The following is a 21,362-nucleotide window of genomic DNA, read 5'->3' as shown; positions in this document are numbered from 1 at the left end:
TCTCTCCAGCCTATAACTTATGTATTCCCAGCATTCCCTCATCTCATCTGTTTGCTGATCCCCTGCCCCAAATGACTGTCTGCCAGTCAGTGAACTACATTTATGTTGCCTTCTACGTGACACTGAGCATAAAATGGTTAAATCAGGAATCCTAGCACTCCCCTCCCCCGACACACGCCCCTTTCCTTACCCTTTTGTGCTAGAGCCTGGGGGTATTGATAGTGTCACACAGAAAGTTCCAGGATTTCTGTTTCATCCCAGACCCAAGAAGAAGACTCTTCTACTCAACATAGTTTAAAATGCCCCTCCCATTGAAGATTGTGGCAGCAAAGAACACTGAGCAGGGCAGGAAATCCAACAGCCAGACCACAGAAACAGTCTGCAGGCTCAGGTTTAGAGAGGAGAGGCCAAGGAATGAGAGACAGCAAGAGAGGGAGAGGAGAAAGAGAGCGAGCACAGCACACACAGCCCTCCATCCACCTGTCCCATCAAGCTGGCCACCAGTCACTCCGTAGGGTCCTGGAGCAAGAACCTGCATTCACTCATCCAAAAAAAGAGAGGAATTGTCTACGTGCCCATCATTAGAAATCAGTCAATAAAGAGTTAGTATTTACAGATTCACTTTGAGCATCTGCAGAAACAAAGATGAAGAATCTTCCGTCAACAATAAAAGTAACTGGATCCAAAGTGAGTCCAAAATTGAATTACACTGGCTGCCTCTTATCCCTTGGGTAGAGATAGCAAGTCACCCCGGGGTCATTGAGGACCCAAATATATATATATAATACAAATATATTTATTTGAGGAGAGGATGCTGAGGCCCCGTGGAGATGTAAGGCATATAATACGTTATTGCTGATGGCTGGGAGGGGTATAACAAGATCGTGTGGTGCCGTGAAGCATGCCCTGGGCTCCGAACCCCAGATATGCAGAGCTCAGAAGTAAGGTGGACAGTCTCCAGTAGGAGTCAGGATCTTCTGGGAATAAAGGGTCTAAGTCCCAGGCTTGAGACTACAAAAGCTGTCAGGGGAGACATGGCTGTGGGAAGGGAAGCGTAATCTGGGGTGGGGACTCAGGCTCTGACCAAAGGGCTTGTGAGAGGGGAACAGAGCTGGCAGGTACTGTGCTGGGGACTGCGCTGGGCTCGGAGGGTAACCGCTGAGGTGAGCAAAAACTGAGTAAACAACTCTGATGCCAGGGTGCGAATTCACTCTGCAGAGGTCACACATCCACCCACCTGGGACCTGACGTCGGCAGGGATGCCCCAAGGCAGTGACCGTCCTTTGGTGGCCAGGGGTAAACCATCCCTGGTGCCCAAAACAGCACGGGATGGGATAGGAAGGCCTTAGTGATTCTCATCCCTCCCCCCCCCCCCCCCCCCCCAGTAAGAACTGTGAGGACTCGCCAGAGCAGACAGAAACACTAAAGCAAGAGGATAGAATTTTCACTTCAAGCTGGTGACGGGGCTCCAACATAAGAAGTTTAAAACAAAAGAAAAAAATCCAGTCTAAATAGAATAGTCTGTGGAAGAGGCTTGGCACAAGCTGGCAGAAGAGAAGAAAAACTATTTTACTGGCAACCCCGGGGTTCTCCCTAGGGAAGCCCCGAGGGAACCCCGTACCAGCCCCGCCCCCATTGTCCTTAGAGGTCAACCCCTGAGGAGTACTGAGACCTCCTTCCAGAGTGCCAGCCCACTCTTCCGTTTATTCTTGCCAGCTTCATAAAGTCCTGGATTGAAGAGCTCCTCTACATAAGTTTAACTCTGATTCGGTCAAGATTCTGGAGTCGAGAATAGCAACCACTTGGCAGCCCCTTCTTCTCCCTCCCCAAGGCGCTGACTGCAGGGGTGCGCTCTGCCTCCCACCAAGAGCCTGGGGAGAAATGCTCGTCCGGGTCTGGCCTCTCCTTTCACCCCGGGCAAGAGGCCCAATCCGCTGCTGCTGAGAACACACTGCGGGGAGTGCCTGGCCCTCCATGGCAGTCCCGGGTCCCTGGGGCCCGCACTGCACCCCTCTCCCCCGCACCGTCTCCTCCGCGCTGTGAAGCGACCATCTCTGCTGCGCCGGGCTGCACAATTCACACAGGAATCCACATGCACAGCCTACCGTGCAGCATCTCCCGGCCTGCATTACCTCTCCATAATAATGTCATATATCAAAGCTGGGAGGGACCCCAGCTCTGCCTGTGAGCGACTCTGTTAGACGTTGAATATCATTATCAGAAGCCCGTCGCTCCCTCGGCTTCGTATGCAAACTCCTGAGCTCCCTGGAGTCTTTCCCGAAGAAAGTGCCCTGCACGATGGACATTTGTTATTTTGCGGGAGAGGACGCCAGGACTCCACGGGGACCCAACCGACCTAACAGCGGCCGCGAGTTGGCGCCAACCAAGACCTACATTGACATCTAGTGGCATCTCTGGGAACTACAGGTGGCTCCGGCGCGTTCCTCCGGAAGGCACTCTCCGCAAAGCGAAACAATGGCACTGATCCAGATATTTACGAATATCCAGGAAGAGGACAGAGTGGGAAACAAATATTCACTTTTCATCATCTCTTTGGTGATAGACAAACCCACACCTCATGTTTAAATGTCTTGATTTGGCAAGAAGAGGGAGAAATTGAAGCCATAACTCTTTCATCCCATCTGAGGATAAAGCCAGGATGTGGAGAAACGGAAATGGAGGAATAGACTCAGAAGGTTTAGCGAATCCAAGTTTCCAGGGACATCCCGCCTGCATATACTCACACAGTGTGCAAAGACAGTCACTGCAGCAGTATTTGGAATAGGAGAGAAATGGAAACAACCTAATAAGTTTATGTATATGCATAACTCAGGCGTACATGATATGACTTTTGTTAGTGTCACATAATTCGTTTTTACCTTTATTTGGCGTCTTCATTCCTCCTGGTGGCAGAAAATGTAATCACGGTCAATCCTAGATAAATTCAAACGTTCTGTATTTCAACTTAGTCAATTCAGAAGTTGTCTTTTCTTACCTTGGCCCTTGGGGTAGGGGTCTACCTGGCATCACATTTTAAGGGGGAAGTGTCTGCCCCCCAAATCTCCCAGTGGAAGTCTATCACTGACCCCTCTGCTCCTGACTCCACAAACATTACCTAGAGAGTCTGTAACACCCTCCTGTTATATCCAACCCCAGGGAGGGTGCAGGGGGCCTCCCTTTGGGAGACCCTGTCTGTTTTTCCATTACTTATTCCCATCTTCCCTCTTCCTCCTCCTCAGCCTGATCTAGTCTGCGGTTGGGAAGAGGGACAAAAACTGCCGATACATCCTCTGCTCAATCTTTTCTATTTTATATCTGATGAGAACTTTTTAGCCTAAAACCCAACAACTTGGCATATTTCATCTCTGATTCCACTGTGGCAGCTTCCTTAAAGCAATGAGTATCTCCCATCTACCTTCCAAAATCAGGAGGGGAGGAGGGACCCAGAGGAAAGGGAATGTGGGATGGGAGGACGGTAACTGGTGATACCGCACATATTGTCCCATCTCAGAGAGAGAGAAGGATCTAGAAGGAGACTTGCCAAATATTAACAGAGCTCACACCCAGGGTGAAGGAGAAAAGGAAAGAAGGGAGGAGCTTTTTGTTTTATATCCTGCCATATTGCTGGAACTTTTTACAAGGAGCATGTATTCCTTTTGGAGATAAATTTAAGTAGTCTGAAGATTAAAAGTCGAGAGACAAGTCAGATCTTAAATTACTTCCCTTCCTCTTCTTTACATTCTCTGAAAACATTGCCTGTGAAAGCTACGCAACAGAACAGCAATTAGAACGCGTCACAGGAGACAAGGCACTGCTGTTCCCACACTTGCCAACCCTGTCCCCACCATTGCCTCCTCCAGAAGACCAGACTCAGCCGGGCCCCAACCGCAGAGCCAAGTTTCAACACTGAGAAAAATCTCCTGGAGTAAGCTCCTACTGTGTGCTGCACCATGTGACTGAGCCCAAAATAACTAGTGCCTCGAGCTCATCACAAGCTACATGGGGACCAGAAGCAGCAGAAAGCCTTTTCTGTTTTAATGGGAAAAAAGGTCTGTTCCATCAGTTTATGGAGAAAGAAGGAAGTCATAGAAAGTCGTGGAGACTCCAGTCACGTGTGGCCTCTTCTCCTCCCCTGGGCCGAGCAAGGCAGGAGACACTCTAGACCCAGGGGTTTCCTGTGACAGGAATGTGATCAGTGTGACACTGGCTCACAACTTCACTGGTGCTGGATCCCCTTTTTCTGTTCCCAGTGGACCGTGGCCACGTTCAGAGGGATTGTTTGAGCTTTTATCACTTTACCCTCGTCACAGTCAGTGCACTTTTCTGAACAGGAATTCTATTTCAATTATGGAAATTTTTCAGCCATTTCCTCTCCTGTGTCCTCACTAGTCTTCTCATTCAGCAACTCCTCTTGGATGTGTGTTGGAATTTCTCAATCTATCATCCATGACTCTCAACTTCTTATTCATATTTTTCATTTCTTCACCTTTCGGCACTATATTATATATATTTCTTTCTATCTTTTGATTCATTCATCCATTATCAAGTATTCTAGCCTGTTGTTTACCCTACTTATTCTAGTCTTTTTATTTCCAATAGCAATATTTTTCAGAACTACCTGTTCATGTTTCATAATCTCCTGGTCTCATTGCCAAGATGCTGTTCCCTCCTCACCTCTTAAATATGCAACATGATGTTAAACTTAAAAGTAATATCCATGGGGCTGGCTCAGTGGCCGAGTGGTTAAGTTCACACGCTCCACTGTGGCGGCCCAGGGTTCGGGTCCTGGGCGCAGACATGGCACCGCTCGTCAGGCCACGTTGAGGTGGCATCCCACATGCCACAACTAGAAGGACCTGCAACTAAGATATACAAGTATGTACAGGGGGGTTTGAGGAGATAAAGCAGAAAAAAAAAAAAGAAGATTGGCAACAGTTGTTAGCTCAGGTGCCAATCTTTAAAAAAAAAGTAATCTCGAAATATTGCACCTGTTACCCATTGAGAGGCTATAAAGAGTTGAGTTGTTGGACATCTCAAAGGCTTTGTGAAGTGGATTCCTTGGGGAGAGTGGTTGGAATGCTCTGAGTTTCACTGCCCCAGCGAGAGCGTGGAATGGGGCCAGTTTATCTCTAAACCCCAACTATAGGGTCCCCTGCAGAGAGTCTGACATGTGTTCCCTGATGTTGAGGAACAAAGAGGGCGGGTGCTTGGCTCGCTTTGAGAATGTCAAAGGGCTGGTGAATGAAAAGTAGACAGCAGTATCTGGGGAACCCTAAGAGGCTAAGGAGGGAAGTTGCAGCTGTGTACTGTCTGGGTTCTGCAGAGAAATAGAACCAATTATATACGCATATGTCAAGAGACAGAAATTATAAGGAATTGGTTCACATGATTATGGAGACTAAGTCTCAAGATCTGCAGATGGCAAACTGGAGACCCAGGAGAGCAATGGCACAAGTTCCAGTCCAAGCCCAGACTGGAGGCAGGAGAGACTGACATCCCAGCCTGAGGACAGGCCTTCAGCGGATTGGATGAGGCCCCCACACATTGGGCAGGGCAGTCTGCTTTACTCAGTCTACGGGTTCGAATGCTAATCTCCTCTAGAAACACCCTCACAGACACACCCAGAAGAATGTTTATTCAAATATCTGGGCGCCCCTTTGGCCCAGTCAAGTTGACACATAAAAGTAACCATCACAAGCTGGAAAAATAAAATTCATTGCCTACATCATGGGAGTCACAGTCTGAGAGTTTCAGCAGGAAAGCTTACAAAGAACTCAAAAAAGTGCCCAGAGGAGAAAAAATCAGCTTTAAACCTCAGCCAGTCCCAGGGAGCCCGAAACCAGCTTTCAACTGTTCAACCGTTTCAACTGTTCCAATCAAGTTAGACCCTTTCCCCTCTTTCCTGCTTAAACTCCAAACTCAGATGGGTCCTCAGTGGCAGCAGGTGAAGGAGGGGGAGGTAAAAAGAGAGACTGAGTCAGCGGAGTCCTCCCATGCTGAGTCATCCCGTGAGTCATCCCATGAGTCAGCAGAAACCCCTCCCCCTCCTGTCCCATCCTGCCCCGTGGAAGCTGACACACCCTTCCTTGAAGTAAGGAAGCCCACCTGGGAAAGACAACAGAAGCTTTGTCTCTCATGAGAGTTTAAAGTTTTTGTTACTATCTGGGAACAGGCAGTTTTAAATATGAATTAAAACTCTGAGGTAAAGTGACAGGAGAGCTTTCTATTACACAGGAGTGACCAAAAAAGCCATCAGTTGGCAGGAAAAAACACTTCCCCACTAGGTTCATTTTAAGGGAGGGTAGGAGACATCCCGAGTGTCAGCAGATTTTCAAATTTTCCATTGTGTCCATCTCTTCTGTTATGAATTCTGTTTGTGGAGTCTATGAACTATGCCTCATGATGAATTTCGTTGAGTCCTCTGTCATCTTTGTTTGACAGCTCATTCTGCACGGAAGTGTTTTCCACCAACAAGCCCTTCCCTGGTAGGTGCTTTTGCGGCTGCCTTAGCCCCGTCCTTCCTGGTCTGCACACCTTGGACCAGGTCTTGCGTGACAGAGTTTCAGGTGTTTGCTCTCAGCCAACAAAACTCCTGGTGCTGCACCCTGTGCAGGATCCGCCCAGTTCCCATTTTTAACAAAGACGCCCCTTTTGCCTCCTGCACCATGGGCAGGCAGCACATTTCTGGAGTGTTTTCAGCCCCCACTCACCAAAGAGACAAGACAACCAGCCCCCATCCCCAGCTTCAGGCAGTGAGCATGGGTCCACCCTCCTGCCAAGCATGGGGTATGCTCATCCATCTCATTCCACATGAGCTTCAAAGCCCAACCTACGTGTACCCAGTTCCTTCTACCGTTGGGTTACACTTCAGCTTAGTCTATAGGGTTCTTCTTCGTTATTGGTCCACAAAGATTGTGTGTGTGTGTGGTGGGGGGCGGTGTTCCATCTATCATTCCTCTGTGTTTGGAGGAGGTTTCAGAGAGGCTTTGATGTGTGCTCATTCCACCATCTTGATCAGATGTCCTCCAGTCGTGTCTCAGACACTATCGATCTAGACAAGTGAGATGTACGCCCCAGCGCAGTCATCTCAGTCTTCAGTCTTCCAACAGGGCAGACAAGCCCGTTTCCAAAGTGGCAACACTTTCCCTCAGTGATGGGAAGAATTTGCTTATTAGGGGCGTCAGCAGAAATCCCTCTCGCTCCTGTCCTGCCCTGCCCGGAAGAGTGGACGCTCTCCATGGGAGCTGATGTAAGGCAGACAGTTCAATGGCCTGGAGAGCCACAGTGTCAGGCGTCGCCAAACCCTCCCTCTGAGAAGGGACTCAGGACTTTGAGGTAAAATCAAAGGTACGGACACTGATGTCACCTAGGTCAGCCTGCTACTCCATCAGGCTCAGAAGTGCTCCAATGTGCTGCTCCTGGCCTCCTGTGATCTCCTGGGGCTGCACCATCAGCCCAGCCGGACCTTGGCTGATCAGCCCAAGACTTGAAGCTCCATCACCAATTAGGGGAAGAGGGACAAGAAGAGGGGCTTGAGCACTGCCCACTGGGGCAGCAGGGGTGTCCAGACCCAGAGAGGCAACGGGGATGCCTCAGGGACCGCATTTGCTTAGCACAGAAGCAGCCCATAGAGCCACATCCCATGAGCCTCAGTACCCACATGTCATCCTCTCTGACAGCAGAGTGACTGGCCAATCAGCAAGAAGTCCAGCCAACTGGAATCACTGAATATTGACCATGTACCAGCCACTGCACTTTACATACACTATCTCATTTAATCCGCTACCCATCCTGACATGAGAGGTACTGTTATTAGTTCCATTTTCCATATGAGGAATTAAAGCTCAGAGAGGTTAAGTAATTTGCCCAAGATCACACAGCTATTAAGGGACAGAGTCATAACTCTAAGACACGGAGTCCGAAGCTAGAAGCAGTGCTGTTGGTCCATCTGCTTCACTGCCTCCAGCAATGGAGCTCTCCAGGATGCTGAGCTGGTCCACGCAACATTGGCTCCTACAAAGAGGTATCCACTCTTCTGGGCGGACAAGAAGAGCCTGGGCTTCATCTGGGCCACAGCCTAGGTGGTGGGGAGGGGAGGAAGGCTGTAGCATGGAAGGGCAAAGAAATCCCCCAACCCTGCAGAGAGTCAGAGCAGGAGGACCCTCAAGGACCCTCTGGCCCAAGCTCTTCTGTTTGTTGGGGCAGAAGCCGAGTGTGAGAGACGGGGCAATGACATGTCCAAGGTCATACAGCAAGGAAGCAACTACACGAGAACCAAAAACGCTTCTCTAAACAGGAGCAGCCTCCAGCTCAGTGTTTCTGAACCCTAGCCACCTCCTGAATAAGCCGGAGTTTTATTTTCCTTTTTTTTATTTTGTTTTATTTCATTTTTTGTTTTTTGAACGGCAGATTGCAAAATCCACCCCAGGAGATCCTGAGGCCCAGGCATCTGTCCTTTTTAACATTCCCCAAGCAACTCTGGCATGCTGGCGTCCACTACTCCAGCAGCTCTTGACTATCTCCTTGATTCCTTCCTCCTGCACCCAGGCTTTCGGAAGGAGTAGGCTGCCCCCTTCCACTCCTCATAATCCAGCCCCCAGAGCTCCCTGCAGTGGGACCCTCTGCCCCAATACTGGCACAGCCCTCCTGCCAAACCCAGCGGCCTCCTCCCTACGCAGCACAGGATGCTGACAATCCCCCCTCTCCTTGCAGTTCAGCCCCCTCAAGTTCTATGAAACTCTAAGGATGGAGAGAGAACAAACTCTGATGGACCTCAGTTCTCTGCTCACCCTCTCTTCCTCCCTCCACACAGTCAGCCACTCCTGGATGGGCCCTGTGTGCTAGGACTGCTGCTCCCACTGCCTTCTGGACATCCGGCACCCCAAACCCAACACATCCCCAAGCAACCTCGTCATCCTTGCCCCATGCACAGGCCACTCCACCTTCCTGGTCTGTCATTCTCCTGGTTCCTTGGACCCTGGACTCAGGAGTAAATTCTTAACTCTCCCATCTCCTTCACTGGCTGTGCGACTATGCAGACTGACAACGAGCAGGGTCAACTACATAATTTGTGGGGACCTTTGTGCATGAAGCAGAAAAAGTGTCATTAAAGGTACATAGAAAGCTTTTCCTTTCTTCTGTGACCTCTTTCCAGGCTTGTCATGGTGTTTTTTATTTGCATTGTGTTTTATTTACTTGTTTAATGGTGTTCTAAGTAAAGAAAGATAAAATGTTTATATTAGTACAAATTTTACTGTTCATCTTTGTATTGTGCAATAACATTTGTTTTGTTCTGTTTTGCAGGAGAAGAGTCACCCTGAGCTAACATCTGTTACCAATCTTCCTCTTTTTTTTTCCCCCCCCAAAGCCCACCACATAGTTGTATATCCTAGTTGTAAGTCGTTCCAGTTCTTCTATGTCAGCCGCCACCACAGCATAGCTACTGACAGGGGTGGTGTGGTTCCGCGGCCAGGAAGTGAATCCAGGTTGCTGACGCAGTGAGCACCGAACTTTACACACTAGGCCATCAGGGCTGTCTCTGTGCAATACCAATTTTAAATGCAAATATCAGAGCATTTATTTAGCTGTTGCACAAAATTACCAAAATTACACAATTCATATTTCCTGGCTTGTCCCCAGAGGGTACCACGAGCTGGCTGGAAGAGGCAAACACAAGCCAGACTCAGGAAGTTCTGGAAGCCAGGACCCACCACACCTCAGCTCCACAGCATCGATTTTATGGGTCCTCTTAATACAAGAGTATAATCAAAGACACTCCAGTGGAATTTTGGTGTTTTATGTGGCCTCGTCTGACTCAAGGTTACCACTCACAGGGTCATTCCACGTATGTTCCTCTTGAGTCTTAAAAATTCCTCCTGACTGATGTATTCGCGTTTACTACTTTCTTCTTCATCTATACAACAGACAAGACAGTAGTACCAACATGATTCAATTAACAGCTCACCAAAACACACACGTTTTTTTCACCTTCTCCCAGACCACCTGATGTAGACTTCTGCTCCTCTTGTGTACCATTTTGGACTCATGACTTGTCACGTTTACTGTAAGCCAACTCATCTCAGCCGATACTTTATTTCTGATGCTCAAGTTGCCAGCAGGAGCCCCTTTCAGACTGGCTTCCATGGCCTTTTGAACCTACTAATTTATTTAAAATTCCCTGCTTACTGACCTTGTTGTTCAGTCATTCAGGTTCACCTTGAACTTTCAGCTCAAATTATGGAATCTGCGTTTTGTCCCAAGGTGCTTCCCCTGGGGAAAGAGTGTTAGAGACCACATTGTGGGAGCCGGGGTCCATTGTGGGGTGACACGGCTCCCTGGCCACTTCACTGCACAGAGAGACAAAGCGTATGTATTTTTAATTTGCTATTTTTTCTTTTAAAAGCATGACTTTACATTTATTTTTCCAGTCCAGTTCTAACAATATAGGGTTCCTACTCAAATTCTTGATTCAACAATTGTACTTCCTTTTCTCTTATGCTAAAAAAATCTAGATTCCTAAAAAAATAAATATAATTACTTGTTTTCTTTGTCTGAAGAGAAAATAGCTCTAAAATAGCTTTACATTAATGCAAATTATCCAATTATCTAATGAAGTTCGATTTTTCTAACACTCATTGTTTTTAGACTGCTTTCCACTAAGGATTTGCAAAAAATCTCTTTGCTCTGGAGTCACTTATAATCTCTCACTCTATTTAGCTGTGTAAGTCCTTATCTGGTGTAGAATTGTCCTCGTTTTCAATTTGAAGGTCCTAGTGTTAGAGCAGCTCACAAACCAAAGCTTGACTCAGGAGGTGGAGACTGGCAGACCTTAGGAGAGAGAGGGAGGTGATGGAGAAACCTCCCACAGTGCAGTGGCCAAAATTCTGCACGGCGGTTGCATTTCGCCATCATCTGGGGCATCCACAATGGCTTAGTCCACAGATATAATACCAAGATTGGCACACATGACTTCTGGCTCAATGAACCAGTTCTGCCTCCTGTTGTCTAACCTATCAACCTATATTACTTTCACATGCTCAGGTTTTTTTTCTTTTAAAGTCTTGTTCTAATCTTCCAACCTTTTCAATTTGTCTTGCTCGTTTAATAAGCTATAAGCTCTTCTGATGTCCAGCATCCCCTTACCAACCTTATATATCATGTTAGGTATTGCTACGCGAAGGTTTGCAGTCAAGAGTCAAAACGGTGGTCTCAATTAGCAGTATCTTAAAGCCCAGAAGTCGTTAGAGCTTTTAATTTTCTCACAGGAGGATCAAATTCTTTATGATTATCCAAGAAGAGTATCTGGAAATGCAGCATCTTAAGATTTTGTCTGAAATCTCTCTTTTCTTTTTTAGATTGGCACCTGAGCTAACATCTGTTGCCAACCTTCTGTTTTTCTTCTTCTTCTTCCTCTCCCCAAAGCCCCCCAGTACATAGTTGTATGTTCTAGTTGTGAGTGCCTCTGGTTGTGGTATGTGGGACGCCGCCTCAGCGTGGCCTCATGAGCGGTGCCATGTCCGCGCCCAGGATCTGAACCGGTGAAATCCTGGGCTGCCACAGCTGAGCACGCAAATTTAACCACTCGGCCACGGGTCCTGGCCCCTGAAATTTCTTTTGACTTAAGGGTCAAAATTCAGACTTTGCTTCATATATATTTTGCTTATTTTAATTACACATCAACAGAGTATAGAAGTCCAAATTCTCAGAAGTCTTTGGAAAACACAATTAACAATTACCTTAATTCTACACAAAATTCAAATTTCCCAAAGCAAAATAAGAGTGTCGTAAAATACAACCATATATACTTCAATGAAGTTTAAATTAAAAATACATAATCAGATGTATCAAATTATATCACAATAAATTTTTTCATGATCAAAAAATGAATTAGATTATTTTATCTTTAAAACATTCTCAGAAAGTTCAAGTGGAAACGTTTTTACAAATTCATAAAATTTCCACATTATGCGAGTTCCAATAGAACCCATTCATAAAACACATCAGTGTTTATAACCATAGCACACTGCCTCGAATTTAGGATACAGCTATTCAGTGTTAATAGAGAAATCCAAATTCTTCCCCCAAATCAAATAGGCCATGCCCCAAATTCCTGACATTGCATTCTGTAGAAGCTCTATTTATATCTTCAAGCAAACCATAAAATCGCATTCCTTGAATTTAAGGTAAATTGATCTACATTACCTGGTTTCAATTATCAATATTCTTAATGCCTTTTTAAAGTTTTAAATGGCATTTAATTCAAAAACTCTAATTTTGAAATAAATGGTTTAGGAGGGAAATGATTTTTAAAATGAGTCATTAGCCAAAGAGAAGAGTGGGCCCCACCGCCTGTGCACACCCTGCCGCCACCACCACCACAAACGACTCCAGAACCGGAGCTTTTCGCTTTTAGGCAACATGTTTAGAACCACATCTCAGACCCAAGCTTCTTACCAGTCTTCAACTTGAGGCTTGCCTTTGCCAACCCAAACTTCTTCAGAGTTTACAACTTTGTTTAAAAGGGAAGAAAGAGAGAGAGAAGGAAGAAAGAAGAAGAATGAGCAGGAGGAGGGGAAGAAAGAAGGAAGGGAACTGTCGACGAAAATAATCCATAACCAATCTATAAATGAAAATTTGGGTGAGTTTATTCTGAGCTTAAATCTGAGGATTATAACCCGGGGCCTTTCTTCCTGAAGGAAGAAAGGGCACCAAAGAAGTGGGGTGCACAGACTGGTTATATACCCCAGAGAGGATGTTTCACATAGGATTGAAATGTCCCTTTTACAATAGTCGTGAGACTGCTCTGTCGGCACAGCGATTGATGGAAACAGCAGGTAGGTCTCCTGTCTCAGTGAACACAGCAGGGTGGCAGTCTGTTGTCTCCAGCTGAGTGGTCACAGGTGAGCTGGGTGGTCAAAGGTGAGTGCAGCAATCAGTTCCTAGCCTAAGGAAAAATGCTAATGTGGGGGGAAGTTGCACCTTTATCTCAAGGGCCTTTGTTCTGGCCATAGGAAATGTCTAAGCAGATACGCAATGCGTGCTCAATGGCCACAGTCAGGCCCTTTTGGAAAAAACAAAGTCAGGCCGAATTAGGTTTATACCAAATGGCTTCCTCATATGCTCCAATATATCCTATTGCTTGCCATTTTTATTTGTCAAAACAAATTCTTTTATCTGAAAAAGAGATTACCTCCTAAACTAAAACTGAGCAGCTTACATTACACGTATTTAAATTTCAGCATCTACTTGCTGCCGTCTGCTAACTTAAAACCTTTCGTTTAAAATACAGTAATTCTTCCACCCCATCGGCCCTCATGATCCAGGCTTAATCTGAGGGCTGTTGCATTTTGATCGATTTCCAACTGCCGCACTCAAAAGTGCAGGTGAGACCGTGGAGGGTTAACTTCAGTGAAACGGGCCTCACCTGGGAGAGCCCTCCACCAGGTTAATGCAGGTGGGATGACATCAGGGGGCCTGAGTTCTGGGGTCTGATCTCCTAAGGCTAGACACCAAGGTGTGGTTTGCAGGCTTAATCTCGTGCTGAGGCAATGTGGTAGAAGACCTGCGGCACCTCCAGGAAATCTGGAGGCGTGCGGCCACTTCGTGGATGAGTGGTTTACGTACAAGAACAAAATGCAGAAGTTACTGAGGTTTGTCCAGCCACTGAGTTTTTCCAGCAGCCAAATTTTTTAGGTAGTTTTTAAAAATTTCCCCAGTGGGGTCCGATAGAGGAAACAGGGACTGCACCTCCTCCACGGTAGGAGCGTTTGTGCTTTTGCTCTTGGGGTTTTTGCAGGCGTTCGTTCGAGAAGGCTGCTCGGTTTCTCCTCCGAAGGGGTTTTACAGCCTCTCCAGGGCTTGCAGCCTCTGACTGGGGGAAGCAGGAAGGCCTGTCTCTTCCGCGTGTGAGCCTGCTGCTCCCTCCTGTGCATGCTCCCACCTCTGGCAAGGATGGGTTTTTCCAGGGTTTTTTGTTAGATGCTTGAGGAGCCGAGGGTCCCAGTAGCCAGCAAGAGAAAACTGTAACGGGTCAACTCCAGTGTGCCAGTTCCAGATTTCACAGCCTAGGCGCCGCAATGGTTTAACTGATTCCCCCTCATGAACCGTGGCCTGAGGAGCACCCCCAGAAAGTCAGTCTAGCCCAGGGATAGGCAAGAAATAAGACACAGAGGAAAAACTACCTGAAAACTCTTATTTTAAGAGGTAGGGAAGGGCAGCACAGAGGGAAAAGGATAGACAGGAGAGTGAGGCAGAGGCCAAGGACCCCGTGGGAAGGGATAGCTGGGTGGGCAGCGAAACCCCTAAGGAAATGCTGGAGACAGAGCACCAGCGGGAAAATGGTGGCACTAAACCTAAAGCCACCAGTGACAGCGGAGGTTTGCTAGGGGCCGACCCCGTGGAAGTTTCGTAATTGAGTTCTCGTTCCGGCAAACTTGTCCGAGCTTTTCTTTCCGTCTCTAGGAAGCCCAGGGTGTTTGCTGGGAGTGGGAACGGAAGAAGGAATTTTTCCAGCACTCAACACAAGGTGGCGCCAGACACCCGTGGACATCATGAGGTCCCCCTCCTGGTGGGCTCCAGAAGCTGCGAAAATTCCCTGAAATTCGAGTCAGGCCGGATTCAAGGGTAACGGAGAGCTTTGCACGCACAGAAAGTTTCCCTATCAAATAGGGCACAACCAAAATAAGACAAAAACGTTTCTTTGTTTTAAAGAGATGGGAAGGAGTAACACAGTGGCCAGACAGACGGAATCTAAGAAACCTCCGAAGAGAAAAAGAAAGGAACGGGCGGCGGAATCCCCGCGGGACCGGAGACAGGTAAGTGCGGAGAGACTGGAAGTGCAGCGCCCGGGCAGGAGGCGGTTGCAGGCGCTCAGGTTGGGGGGAGAATGCCTTCGGACTGGTGTATTTACCTTTCCTGGTTCACATTTCCTAGTATTCTTCATTGACGCAGTCAATAAGCCCAACACGATTAAATAACAAGACTCAGTAGAAATGCATTCTATTCCTCTTTGAGAATGCGTTGTATTAGCTTTTGCTCTTTTTGTGTATCCTTATGGACTCCTGACATTTCAAATTTATTGTGTCAATTGATATCAGCCAGTATTCTCCTTTTGATCCTCACATTGTCCCAACTTTGGCGGGTGGGAGCCCTTTTAGAGTGATGCTGGTGTAATTTTGAATGACCCGATTATTTAAAGCTTTGTTTCTAGCCCAGCAAGGTGTGGGTGTTCTGGGATTGATCGCTTCATGCCCTTCCAGCCCAGACGGAATGTGGAATCAGACATTGCTCCAAAAATCCTGGCTCCTTCTGAGAGAAAAATAGCATTAGAAACCAAAATCTGGGCATTAGGGTGCTTTATGGAGTAGCATTACTACTGGACCGTTTTGATGGAAAAAAGTCAAAAAGGAAATATGTTTTTAATTAAATGTTTTATAAAGGTATGACTTCATGTTGGGTTTAATTCCGTTCTAACAGTACACTGCTCCTACTCAAATTTTTGAGTCTATGATTGGCTTTCCCTTTCACTAAGCCTGAAATCTAGATCTCTATCAAAATAAACGTATTCACTTCCTCTGACAACTGAAGAGAATAGCTCAAAAAATATATATACACTGTCAATACAAACAGTACAAATACTGACTAAAGTTTTTGTTTTAGGCTGCATACTCCTAAGGACTTGTTGCCAGATTGCTCTGTCCTAGAGCCGCTCGTGATCCCCAGCCTGTGTGGCTGTGCCTCGGCTTCTTGGCAGCCTGTGGTTCCGGTGCTTGCATTCACGTGTCTGCAGAGGAGGCTGCAACCTGCCCCACCCCCATTTTCTGCTCTGCCTTTTCATTGTCCACAGGACTTAGAAACTCCCAGTATACTAGTCAATTCACATAATAAAATAGTTACTATTATTATTTTATTTTGTATTTCTTTATTATTACTGTTTCCCCTTTCCCCCCTTCGGAATGTAAGCCTCATGGAGCAAGCATTTTTGTTCATTGGACCCTGGCAGTTGTCCCCTGAATGCAGGACTAAGAAAGCTGGGCTCGATTCTGGGGTTGGGGGTACCCTCCTGGGTTGAACAATAGCAAGGACTTCAACAGATGCTCAGTCTTCCTGTTGTCCTGTTGTTGCCTCTTTTCACTCATTAGAGAGTCCCGGTGTAAAGGGCCAGGTGATGGGGGTAAATCTGAGGGGAGGGGAGGAGGCTTGGGGAGTCAGGATATAAGTGCCCCAGGAGAGAGGGAATAACCTGCTATGGCGGAGGCAGCCCCTTTACTGTCAGGGGCTAGCACAATGTCTCCTGCATGATTGGGCCTCAATAAATGCGTGTGGGGGACATGGGAAGACAACAGAATAATCGAGAGAAATTTCTGTGTATTTATATATGCCAGCAAGAATGGATGGGCACTGGGACTAATTGTGAGAGGGACTCAAGCAGAAGAAAGTCAGGGGTCATTTCTGGGTTCTGGGCCTGGACAGATGACAGAGGGACGGTGGCCCCCGGTGAAGGCTCAGGGAAGAGGGAAGAGAGAGGATGAGGACCAGCGTAGTAATATAGTCTTTATTTGAGGCAGATATAAAATTCTGTGTAACACATACTCTTCATGAAAGAGTCAAACAACATAGAAGTGCACAAAGGAAAAGCTCTTCAGCAAACATCCTCCTGGAAAGAGCCCACCTTCTGTCTACTTGAGCCCCCACCAGGTGGAGAGAGGGTTGTGGACCTCTATCTTGCATGGGAAACACCTGACTGAAGCAGTTAGATTGTCCCCACCTCTGGGCTGGCTGGAAGGGGCCCAGGAAGTGGGGGTGGAGACAACCGAGCCCAGAGGCTCCAGAGCTGGGAGGGGTGGGGGCATAAGGAGGGAAGCACAGGCCTTGCCCATCCATCCCTTGACCCCTCAAGAAACTGCCTCCCTCCGTCCCATCTCTGAATGACTCTTTTCCTGACTCTCTTCCTCACCTGGTGGGGGAGGGGGGCAGGAGAGGCTTCTAGAGGTGGGCCCTGCGTGAATTCCTGAGGGGGCTGTTTCAGTGGGGCTGCGGCCTCCCTCCAGGCCAGTCTTGTGGAGCCGGCTGAGCCATTCGCCTCTGCGCGGGCATTTGGCTTGAAGTGAAATCAACAGCACTGTAACCATCCTTCCCTCCTCCTCAAGGTTTCCGCTGGGAAAGTGGGTTCTCCAAGCCAATCAGTGTATAGAGTCATTGATCATTCCTGTCACACACTCTTCAGAGAGCTGGACCAATCACGCCATCACTAATTTCCCTACAGCTCTGCAGGCGCTAGAGAGGTATGTATGGAGATATATATCTATATGTGGTTTAACAGCTGTATGATTAATCTCCCCATTTTCTCAGATGAGAAAACTGAGGACGAGAGAGACTAAGTCACTTTCCCCAGGGCCATTCAGCTAGTGAATGGCACATAGATCCAGTTCTAGAGGTCACATCTCCTGACCCCCACTCAGTGCTGTCTGCCTCTGAGAGTGCTAGACCTGGACACAACGGGGTCTTCTTACGTCTCTCGTCCCTCGTCCAGGGAGGAAAACAGACACACGGCCTTTCCCCTCAAGGCTCTGTGTCGCGCACACCAGGTTTCTCAGCTTCCTGGGGCCCTTCCCGGCCTGCTAGCTCCAGGCCCTGAAAAGCTCCTCAGGGGACAGCATGGCTGTGGCACAGGCCTCCACCTCTTCCCTTCGGCAGCTGATTAACTTCTGGGGTGAATTGGTTATTTCCTGAAAAATAATTTTCATAAATATTCATTAGATGCAGTAATAGTTGAACAGAACATCACAAAAATCCCAACTATCTGATTAACTAACTTTTGAACAGCAAAAAAGCCCAAAGGCAATTCTAACCCCTAGATCAGGGTTTCCAAGATTTAGTGAGATCATCTCCCAGTGCGCTGACCAGCAGATCTCTTGGGCCCTGCTTCCTCGGCACTCCTCTCTCTGGTCCCCTACCCCACAAAAGCCCAGACTGTCTGGTCAAAAGCATCCGAGCTTCTTCCACCAGAGAGCTCTGAAAATAAGAACCTGGTCTGAGGTGCTCCACAGACAGCACCTGGCAGGTGCCCAGTCCAGAGATGGCACTCCATAAATGAGAGTTCCTTCCCACTCATATTTCATGTTCCTACCAGCAACCCCAATACCTGATCATAACTGGCTGTAAAAATGCAGACATCAGCTTTTCAGAGGGACTCTCCCAACTGTCACTAGCCAGATCACCTCCACCGAATTCACTAGGTTCTTTGGCAATTCATCTCCCACAGCCCTTCCTGTCATTACTCCAAAGGGTGGGACATGGGCGCAGACATCAACAGGCACAATGGTTCCTCCACCTCAGTGCCCAGGACACATCAGCTTCATTGAGTCAGTTCCCCTTGCTCCTTGTTTGTAAAGAGGCGTGGCAGGGGTTTACTCTCAGGGTCCACGGCAAATACTGGGAAAGAACAAAGGGCAAGCAGGGCTCACGGAGTGTGGGTGTCAGTGTGGAGCCCGCCACCGATCCACTGCTGCTGGTCCCTTCAGGTTCTCAGGACCCTGGCTACCTAAATCTGCAGTGGTGATACCTGACTATCTTTTAGATTCTAGGGCATCCCTGTCTAAGGGAAATATAATGTGAGCTACATATGCAATTTAAAATTCTCTAGTAGCACATTTTTAAAAGAAACAGGTGAAATTAATTTTAATAATATATTTTATCAAAAAATAAATATTTCAACAGATAATCAATATAAAAACATTTAAATATTTTATATTCTCTTATTGTACTGAGTCTTCAGAATCCATTGTGTATTTTATATTTACAGCACCTCTCAGTTTCGACTAGCCACATTTCAAGTGCCCAATAGCCACATATGGCTAGTGGCTGCTGTATTGGATGGTGTCGTTCTAGAACATTAGAGTAAAACAGCATAATCTCAGAACTTCAGAAGGGGCAAAACTGTTGTCCCATGGGTTAGAACAAACTTTCAAGCAAGGCTCAGCTGACATTTTTTTTATTTGAGTTAGTTTTCAACATTTAAAAATCAGGAGATTTCTCATAAAAGTATGGATTTCTGGTTTCTTATTTAAAACTTGGAGATCTGGTTGCGCTGGCTCACGTTCCCTCTTGGCAGTAACTGCTGGAGCTGAGAAGCAGCCTACCATCTCTACCCGTGGAATTACGTTCATTGCACTGCACATTCTTTTTTCTCTTCTTTTTTTTTTTCGTTTGTACCTATCAGGGCCCCAGCAGCATCTGAGCTCACAAACTCTACTTTCTATGAAGCACCAAAGTCATACTTGGGATGGTCCATTGAAGAATGACTAACGTAGGGTCATCGTCATGCTTGCTACCCACAGTGGAACATGACAGCAAGAAGAGAAAGAATACAGTGAGTCACAGAAAGGAAAGAAAGACTGTTAGCACCTAAGCCTCCATCCCCATGAAGCAATTATGGATGAAAGACAAGGAAAAGAAATTATATTTTAAAGGAGGGTCTATACACTGAGCAGTCTTAATATAATTTTCTTTGCATGTATATTTCTGCTTTAGACTGTTACTTGGTGATATAAACTTGAATGAAAAGGCTTTCTTAGTGTTATATTGCAGAGTGCAACCATCACCAACTGTAAAATTATAGATGTAGACATGAAATGTTTAATCCAAATATATAAATTAAACACTTACAAACTCAATAGGGCTTTTTGAAGAGTTGTCAAGGATTTCCACTTGGTAATTTTTCATGGTTTAATTGGATTTTGCAAGGATGGCTGGAAGTTGCTTTTTAATAGTTTGGAGGATTACCTATAACTACACGAATATTGAAGTGCAGCGAGGCTGTGCTGGAGTCAAGGCTGAGAGGGGGAGACGGCGGTTGTGATGTACAGCTCCAGAATTGGTTTGGGATTTAATGGACACTAGTGATCTATTTCTCACACAGCCCTGTGAGAAATGCATATACTCAGAGAAATGGGCCACCCTAAAAATCTAGGGAGGAACAGAATAAAAATTAAAAGCATTATGGAAAGGAGTGAATGCAGGAGCTGATCCTGGAACAATGTGGGAAGGATGGTAAAGGAGAAGAAAGAAGCAAAAGGTAGTCACAGGTAGTGGCATCTACCATCCATGGATGAAACTGGTCACACGCTCATAGAATCTGCTTGTCTCTGGTCTAATCTAAGTTGTTTGGTTTTCTCCAAAGGTATTTTTAGGGTGTGGCCCATAATGCATTAGGATTCCCAGGAGTTCGTGCCATTTGAGGGCTCTTCTTGTGCACCTGAAATGCTACAAGGAATTGACCCTTTACGTGGTCTTTTCTTGGCCCTTTATTTATTTATTTATTTAAGATTTGCCCTGAGCTAACATCTGTTGCCGATCTTTTTTTTTTCCTTTCTCTTCCCAAAGCCCCCCAGTGCATAGCTGTATGTTCTAGTTGTAGGTTCTTCTAGTTGAGCTATGTGGGACCCCACCTCAGCATGGCCTGATGCGTGGTGCCAGGTCCGCACCCAGGATCTGAACCAGTGAAACCCCAGCCACTGAAGCGGAGCACACAAACTTAACCATTCAGCCACAGGGCTGGCCCCCTTCCTGGCTCTTTACTCTGTTGCTCACTCACAAGGCACTGGGTCTTAGAAGGATCCTAGGGCCCCTGATCCTGAGGTGGAGAGGAAACTCTGCTGGGCTGCTGAATGCAGGACCAGAAGAGGAAAAAACGGGGAGGGTGTTAGGAATGAAATGGCCTGTGTGTAGAGGGTAAGCATGGGTGACAGTTGAGAGGAAAACCACAAAGGATGACAACTTGATGGAGTCCAGCTGAGGAAGGCTGAGATCATCACCATGTATAGAAGAGAAGAGCCAGTGACCTGCCCAAACCGGGACTGCTCCCCCACCATTGTCATCATTTTGGCTTGGCTCAGGCACACCTCTTTGATTGCAGAGTTCCACTTCTACTTATGGCAGAGGGGCACCAGTCAGACCAATCCTCCTGCAGGTGACAACTTCAAAAACTGACCAAAATGTGAAACCCATTTCCTTGAGTCACTGGAGAGCAACCAAAAGTTGACACCTGGCCGAAGAGAATGTCACTGGGTGAGCTTCCCAGTTTTTACAGTTCTTGTCTGAGGGCAGGTCTCTCTTGATGCCACGAACAGTGACAGTCTTACTGGCTTGAAGAACCAGAAAGCAGACAGGGGCGCAAACACAGAAGTTAGAAAGTGGGAGGACAAGAGATAAGTGTTAATGGACTAAACATTCCAATTAAATGGTAAAAATGGTTGGAGTGGATTTATACCAAAAAAAAACAAAAAAAAAGACCAACTATATGTTGCTACAAGAGACACACTTTAAATATGAGGACTCAGGTAAGTTTAAAATAAAAATATGCA

The 21,362-nt window shown here is 46.8% G+C and overlaps 1 protein-coding gene and 1 long non-coding RNA gene across 3 annotated transcripts in view; one reads left to right on the top strand and one right to left on the bottom strand.

The window, feature by feature from the left end:
- The first annotated feature begins 14,628 nt into the window (after window positions 1–14,628).
- On the top strand, window positions 14,629–15,907 carry LOC124252379 (uncharacterized). Its single transcript, XR_006891952.1, has 2 exons — window positions 14,629–14,813; window positions 15,658–15,907. It is a non-coding gene; the product is annotated as an uncharacterized LOC124252379 (long non-coding RNA).
- Window positions 15,908–16,537: 630 nt separating this feature from the next.
- The window catches only part of IL20RB (interleukin 20 receptor subunit beta), a 29,121-nt gene continuing 24,296 nt past the window's right edge, over window positions 16,538–21,362 (bottom strand). For both annotated transcript variants that reach the window (XM_046662168.1, XM_046662184.1), the window contains one exon: window positions 16,538–17,726. In XM_046662168.1, the coding sequence (XP_046518124.1) occupies window positions 17,619–17,726 (108 nt within the window). In that variant the 3' untranslated portion in view covers window positions 16,538–17,618. The remainder of the gene's footprint in view (window positions 17,727–21,362) is intronic.

The sequence above is a fragment of the Equus quagga genome, chromosome 1 (assembly GCF_021613505.1).
Source record: "Equus quagga isolate Etosha38 chromosome 1, UCLA_HA_Equagga_1.0, whole genome shotgun sequence".
NCBI lineage: Eukaryota > Metazoa > Chordata > Mammalia > Perissodactyla > Equidae > Equus > Equus quagga.
Note: the sequence above shows the minus strand (reverse complement) of the source record. Positions and strands in the feature narration are given on the sequence as shown.